The sequence below is a fragment of the Odontomachus brunneus genome, unplaced genomic scaffold, assembly GCF_010583005.1.
Source record: "Odontomachus brunneus isolate Ranch 3 - 2012 unplaced genomic scaffold, Obru_v1 Obru_scaffold_015, whole genome shotgun sequence".
NCBI classification, from domain to species: Eukaryota; Metazoa; Arthropoda; class Insecta; order Hymenoptera; family Formicidae; genus Odontomachus; species Odontomachus brunneus.
In genome coordinates, this window is record NW_022639465.1 from 854,439 (window position 1) to 862,260 (window position 7,822).

Here is a 7,822-nt window from a genome sequence, read left to right on the forward strand (position 1 = left end):
TATATATATATATATATATATATATATATATATATATATATATATACACACCTGTACAGAATTATAAACGAATATCGTTATGGCAGTAATAACAATTATTAATTAATGTAATGTATACATAGATCATATGATATGATCTTAGAAATTATACTACACGTAATTACACACTAAACACATAATTGTACATTGTATCTGTGTGTAGAATAAAACATGTTATTTATGAATCCAACTCGACTGAAGTATTTGAAAATGCAACATCAGCAATTATTTTGATAAAACATTAACATTTTACAATATACATTACCCAATGAAAAATTTTTCATGCATAATTATATATAAAATTTGTCCATATATAATTATGTATAATTATATATAATAATATAAAATTATATATAACTATATGTAAATAATAAATATAATAATATAAAATTACATATAATTATACACAATTATGTATAACTATATGTATAATTATATATATTTGTATACGTAATTATGTAAAATTATATATGAAATTGTGCCCAGTAAGCAAATTGAGTGCAGACTGGGCGCAGATTGGCAGCAAATTTGATAAAAAATTCACAGCAAAACCATAGCCATCTGTGTCTACATTAGACTACGATTTTGGCGACAGATCTTGTTGTCGGGCAACTGATGCCAAATTTGCAGCAAAAATCGCGCAAAACTTGCAGCGCAGCAAGGTCTGCGCGGTTTCTGCCGTCAATCTGCCGTCAATCGCTACAAGCTCTGCGCGGTTTTTGCTGCAAATCTGCAGCAATTATCCGACAACAAGCTCTGCCGCATATCTGGCGGCAATTTGGCAGCAAGATTTGATATAATAGATCCAAATTTATTATCTATTTGCCATCAAAAGTTGATGAGCAAGCTCTGCTCGAAATCTGTTCACGCAGGTTTGGCTATCTGAGTATATAAAGTTATACATTATTATATATAAGTAACATATATTAACATGTATGGGCAAATTTCATAGATAATTGTACATGATAATGTAAAATTATATATAATTTTATATAATTTTATATAAATTTAACATCTCTCTCTCTCTCTCTCTCTCTCTCTCTCTCTCTATATATATATATATATATATATATATATATATATATATATATATGCATATTATTTTATATTATATACTATATTTACAATTATAAACTTTTCGTGAGATCATTAAAATTCGTTACATACCATTGCGAGCATAATTTTACATTTTCTCTAATTACATTCCCGCCGAATCCTGTAACGAAAATAAATATGCAGTAAACACTCACAGTGCAATTTATATCATGATACTAACAAATAATATCAACTGACATTTATAAGCAGCTTTGTTTTATAGAATTTTAAGCAATTATTTTACAAACCTATAAATGCGTCCGCTGGCGGCGATGCTTCTAAATCTGTCGCGCCATCACCAATATGGACAACAATCTTGAATCCTTCCTTTTCTTTAAGATGTCGTATTACTTCTGCTTTGCCACCACTTTTAGAAGTTGGCTGACTCTCGTCAAATCCAGCATACTCTCCTGTACACAGTTGTACATATGTATGTCCCAAAAAACAGCTATAAATTCATTAATGAGAATATTTACCTGTGAAGTAAAATTTCAATTTGTTAGCATAAATATTTTCAGGTGGAATGTTAAGTTGTGCAGCAATTGGCATGATGAGGGAGTGGAAACCACCAGAGACAAGAAACACTTGCTTCCCATGGGATCGTAAAGCTGACACTAACTCTCTGAACACATTTGCAATTGTGTACAATATTTTAATAAAATATGTAAGAGTGTTTAATCCTACATTAAAAGAAATTAATCTCTTACTTGATACCATCAGTGAGTTTTGCTTTATGAGTATTCAAAAACTCTTTTATTTGTGCTAAACTTGGATTTATTATTTGCAATCTAACTGATAAAGACTGTTGGAATGTCATGTCACCTTGCATGGCTCGTTTAGTTCTGAAACACATATTTTAATATACTATATTATAATAGTGATTTTGAATCTCCATGTGCTACTGTATGATAAACTATGTTGAATTGTAGTAGAGGTCAAGTAAAGGACATACAATTCAGCAATTTGCTCTCCTTTCCCACAAAATTTTGCAAGCTCATCAATACCTTCTTCTGTCGTGACAGTGGAATCTACATCAAACGTTATAGCATCTGCACATTTCCATATGCTCATTATTTTATCCAAACTTGCCATCTGAAACATTAAAGAGAAAAATGTATGAAAATTGATGGATGAAGAATTATTCTATCAAGTCTAAAATATGTAGAATAATTGGTTATAATTTGTGGAACATTTAAATTTTTAAATTTTACGATACGTTAATGTTACGATATCGCAAAATATTCATCAGATTCATTAGATTCAATCAAGCACAATTTTCATCAAGTGTGTCACATGTCACAAGTTACATCACAATGCTTCCCTGCAGACTATTGTTGATTGATCACATGACACACGCACCAATTATTATACAGTCACGAGAGATTCCCGACAGTTATAGTTCAACAAAAAAAATATCGAAATTGATTATCACATCTATATCATTCACTTCAATGATAAGAGTAAAAGAAATCAAATTAATCAGTCAAACCAATCATTGTACTATGATCTGATTATAATTCATTGGAATTTAATTTTTTAAAGAACAATTTAGTTTCTATATTGAATTCTTTTTCAGCGAAGATTTTTAGCGCGTTTTAATGAAACACACAAATGTACAGAAACACATGAAACAAAGATGTTTAAATTTGTGCAAATTTTCTCTTCTTTCTAAGGATGTGCAATAAATGAAAGCAGCAGCTGAGTGCCAATTTTAAATAATTCGAACACGATAAAAAAATACGTGAAATACCTCATCTACGAAATAAAAAGACACGGTGAGCAAAAATTGTAATGAGCACTCCAAGCGACGCGATTAACGTATGGCTACATATACTCTGTGAAACACTACACGTGATAACGTATGACGATCGCGTAGTAGAGAGGGAAGCGGATTCTAGCGAACGAGTTTTGATCGCGGTATTCTCCGTGATTTTCCATTAGTTCGTCTCTGTTGCAATTCTGTTGTGCCACTTTGATACGGCGATTTAACGTCATCGATCAGCCCAGATAGCACAGCATCCAAAAGACGTCCTAAAAACATTATAAAAACGTCCTTACGTCCTAAATACGTCCAAAGTATATCTTTTGGATATACATGTGTTGTTTGGGAGTTATCCCGATAATATTAATATAAACATGCTCGTCAAGAGAATTTGGAGTTGAATGTAGACTAGTACATTTGTATTATATGGGATATAAAGTTTATTCACAGAAATAAACTTTCTTTCATAAAAGTAAGCTTTACATCCCATAAATAAATTTTCAAATATTTTTTCTCAAAGTAAAAACAAAAACTTATGGCTCTAAATATTAAATGGAATTAATATTATTAAGGACAATAAAAGCTAAAAATGCAGAAGTTATACACTTATACTTATACTTAGAAGTTATACTTATAATTTAATTTTTGGCTTTTATTGTTCTTTATAATATTGTTATTTTTTTCTGGATGATTAGTACTTTCTGCGCGCGCGATTTAATTTTATTTAACCTCGATATATTTAGAAAGAGTAGAGTTTATATATATATTTGAATAATTTATAAAATTAAATATTCGATTCTATTACTAAGTATCTATTACTAATTCTACTTCTAAGTATCTATAATTATTTTGACCGAAAATTTATCAATGATAGATAATCATTATTCTTTGACGATAAATTTCCGTAGTCGATAATATCGTGAACTGTTTTGACGACAATTCAAATGGAAATAAAGCGTTGTCGTCATAGATAACGCTACTGAGAAATAACGAAATTGTGCATAAACAAATAGTCTGTTCTTTTCAGCTGCACTGCTGACTGGAGCAATAAGTTAAAGTGAAACAAGTATGTTTTCTCACTCTAACTTGTTGCATTAGTTGAGCAGTGCAGCTGAAAAGAATAGATCAACTGTGTCCATTTCAATTATTTGAAATTTGGAACGTCTGCTAGATATAAAAAGATGCCAGAGATATTGAAATGAAAGAAGGACGATACGGTTTCCACAGATGTTTGTTGTATAATTACCAATTATAATTTTTTCTTTTTTATAGACTCAATTGATCCATTGTGAATGAACCCTGCAAGGATTATATTAAAGGTGCGCACGACGCGTTTTCTGGTATCGATATAAAGGTGCTTTTACATAGGAGCGTCGAGCGTCGAGCGTCAAGTGTTGAGCATATGCATAGTAATATATAGTGAGTTGTTGCTGAAACGCAAGATTAATTTGATTACATACTGAACTGTTAGTTGAATTTCGAGATATTTATTAGCAATTCAGAAAAAACTGCAAGATATTAAAAAATGTCTATTAATTATCGGCATCATTCGTGGTTATTAAAATGCAATAGCATTATCAGTAACGAATATTACAAACAAAACATGAAGTTAATTGCATTAATATCACTAATTGCAAATACAATATGAGCAAAACAAAGAAAAAAAGGTTTTGGATGTTACAAATATTCGCAGAAAAAAAGAGACACAAATTCTATTATGCAACATTGCTCTAATAGCGTCAAGACGCTGAAATCTGAATGGTTTAGATTTATGTGCAAAGGTGCTGCGCACGGGTTTGATGCTCGACCCTCGAACGCTTGCATCCCAGCAAACAGTATGACGTCAAATGACCTCTTAATGACGTATTATTGACGTTAGAGACGTCAATAATACATCATTAAGACGTCATTTGACGTTATCTTGTTTGTTGGGATGTAATGGTACCTTAATAACGTAGAGCAACGTGATACGACAGATATTTTTTTATAACCTGTACATACACGACTTTGTAACAATTAGATAATTAAAAGTTGCCACACTTTTTCTCTATGAGGAAAGCGCATCTCTTGAGAACAATTAAAAAGGAAATTTTTCTATTTGATACAGAAAACGTTCAAAAACTCATTGAGGAAAAACATTGTTTCAGTCGTCTGACTATATAAGCACACAGCACAAATGTCTCAAATATATCCTACAGAAATCAATTCAATAATCATCAGCAAATATTCAGCATTCGTGGAATGTCTGTAAGTTGTATTCAACACATTAGTGCTATACGAGTTTCAGATAGCAAGCATGAATAGAAAAGGGTAACGATTGTTATCAAAAAAACGATAACAGTAACACTAATAACGTTAGAAGTAACGAGTTATTTCCCAACTCTGCAAATAATATAAAACAGTTTTACGAAAATAACGCTACAACAAACACAAAAACATAAAAACATAAAAGTTCACTTACCGTGACTCAAAAGACACTTATCTAAACTATTGTATTTTTTTACGTTATAGTTACGACTTCACACCGAAAGACATTGTGATCATGGTAACACTACATAATATACTGACGGGAATATATAGGAAGGTAGGTGAGGCGCTTCAGCAACATTATGATTTTTAGAAATCGTCGATTTGCTGCAGTAATTTTTATGACAGTTTAGTGATCTAGGATGACGTCAGAAGTGAGAAAATGCATGCTAAAAATTCTTGCAAAATACGTTGAAATAAAAAAATATACATATATCTATAAAGTGACACTTGCAATCGATTAAATAAATCTGTGAAATATTCCGTGCATTCCTCTTTTGCTTTAATAATCAATAGTTTATCGTAAATTAATCTGAATAGAAATAGGCGGAGAAATAGGTTAAGAAGATGAATTGTATGTTGCGTTAATTTACAACAAATTCTTGATTGTTAAAGCAAAAAGGAAGTGCACGGAATATCTTACAAATTTGTTTAATTGATTATAAGTGTAACTTTATGGATATATATTTTTATTTCAACGTAAGTCGCAAGAATTTTTAGCATGCATTTTCTCGCTTCTGACGTCATTGAAACGAAATAAACAATGCAAGGAGTCAGGAACCGTAAGTCGATGTCGGAACGCACAAGGATTGACATATGTTATATCGAATATGATTAAAAAAATCGGACGATTGATGCAGCATAAGTCCACGTCAATCCTTATGCGTTGACTTCCAACACCGACTTACGTCTACGTTGTTAGAAACTATTGCGACAATCTTTGTGCTCAAATCCTGATGAGTCCTCTACAATGGCAGTAGGAGTAGTTATAAAAAATAAGCACTAAGCAAAAATGAACGAAAATGAATAAATTGACTAATTTTTCCTACTACTAAGCACGTGTAAGATACCGGCAAACCGGTTTTCGCATATTTGCTGCTTGCTTTCATGCTGGGAGGAAGGGTACATATAGGGAGGGATAAAAGCAAGGTATGAAACGTTCAATAGTCGGCACTTGTTGCGGCGCCTGCCACTTCTCGGCACTCTTGCGCAGGTTTTACTGAATATTAAGATGCTTTGTGCATGGGGATTCATTATTTATATTTAATCATTCCTTTTTTGAATCCCCATATCGCCTTATAAAATCTCATCAAATCCAATCCGCAAAAGTATTAAAAACCGAGAGTGCCGAATATTTTACTAAATATTAACCACTTCGCTGGCATTGACGCACTTTTGCGTCAAATAAAGGATGTACCAAAAATGACATTGACGCACTAATACGCACTTCATTTTACTTTTTTTCCCGTTAGCAAGATTTTCATGAAACCCAGGGGTTTTTAGGGTCGCTGATTTCAAATTTGAACACTAAATTTGAAAATTTAAAATAGCAGATTAAATATAGCGGATCAAGATGCGAAAAGTGATTATGATGAGACTTGGTATTTGAAAGTGTTTGGTGTCACTGCTTTTGAATCTGAGATTACTTTTGTCAAATCCAAAATGGCGGACCCAATATGACCAAATGGAAAAATTACTCGATTTGGATGAAACTCGGTACTCAGAGGTTTTTAGAGTCACTGATTTCGAATCATAGTTTAAAATTTCGAAATTTCAAGATGGCGGATTCAATATGGCGAACCAAAATATGAAAAGTGACTTGATTTGGATGGAACTCGGTACCTGGAGGTTTTTAGAGTCGTCAGATTTCGAATCTGACATTAAATCTGAATTTGAACTTTTAAATTTTGATCTCAAATTTGTATTCAGCGACTCGAAAAGTACTTTAGTAGTGACTTTTATAAAAATCATACAGCATTTAAATCTTGTCATTTTTGGATCGGTTGATGCTAATTTTCTTGACGAGCGAAGTGGTTAAGATATGTGCGTGGAGATTTATTAATTATTTATTAACTTCTGTGTTAAATACGTCTTAATATCCGATCAAATTGAATCTGTAAAAGTGCCAAAAACTAAGAATATCGGTTATTGAGCGTTTTATCATATTTGTTTCTCTCAATACACTTTCAGCTTTCAACTGAATATTTTTTATTCTATTTTCTATTTCCTTTGATGATCATGCATCAGGTTGCAATATCTGTTCTAGGGTTTAATGAGATTTTCTCTGCTTGTGCGACATCGATTAATCGCTTCCGGAGATATCGAGTTCGAGTCTTTCGACGGTACACACCAGGCTGGTGTCTTTGTTAGGCTCGTCTTCTATCGTCCTCATCCATATCGTAAATTTATTCTCAGGTTTCGTCGTGCTCTCGAAACCGTAATGGCTTTTCATTCGAGCATTGGATATCCAAATGCTGAGATGTCTAAATTTATATGGCTGTCGGATTGGCGAAGCCACCATCTCGAAAAGATTGTTGGCCGAGCTGCATTTCTTTCCGAGCCGCCCTGTATATACATTCACAGCAGGTAGGTTAATTTCCTAGTACCGTCGATGATGAC

The 7,822-nt window shown here is 32.4% G+C and overlaps 1 protein-coding gene across 4 annotated transcripts in view; it reads right to left on the minus strand.

The window, feature by feature from the left end:
• Positions 1 to 3,081, minus strand: part of LOC116841264 (phosphoserine phosphatase) — a 6,086-nt gene extending 3,005 nt beyond the window's left edge. The window contains exons 1-6 of one of the 4 annotated variants that reach the window (XM_032808991.1): positions 2,351 to 2,461; positions 2,087 to 2,226; positions 1,842 to 1,976; positions 1,611 to 1,756; positions 1,383 to 1,544; positions 1,123 to 1,255 (exon numbers count right to left, since the gene is read on the minus strand). In XM_032808991.1, coding sequence (XP_032664882.1) covers positions 1,167 to 1,255; positions 1,383 to 1,544; positions 1,611 to 1,756; positions 1,842 to 1,976; positions 2,087 to 2,226; positions 2,351 to 2,389 — 711 coding nt within the window. In that variant the 5' untranslated portion in view covers positions 2,390 to 2,461 and the 3' untranslated portion in view covers positions 1,123 to 1,166. Of the gene's footprint in view, positions 1 to 1,053; positions 1,256 to 1,382; positions 1,545 to 1,610; positions 1,757 to 1,841; positions 1,977 to 2,086; positions 2,227 to 2,350; positions 2,462 to 2,493; positions 2,517 to 2,884 lie in introns of those variants that run through there. The other 3 variants (XM_032808992.1, XM_032808995.1, XM_032808990.1) reach the window with 3 other exon arrangements.
• Between the last annotated feature and the right edge of the window lie 4,741 nt (positions 3,082 to 7,822).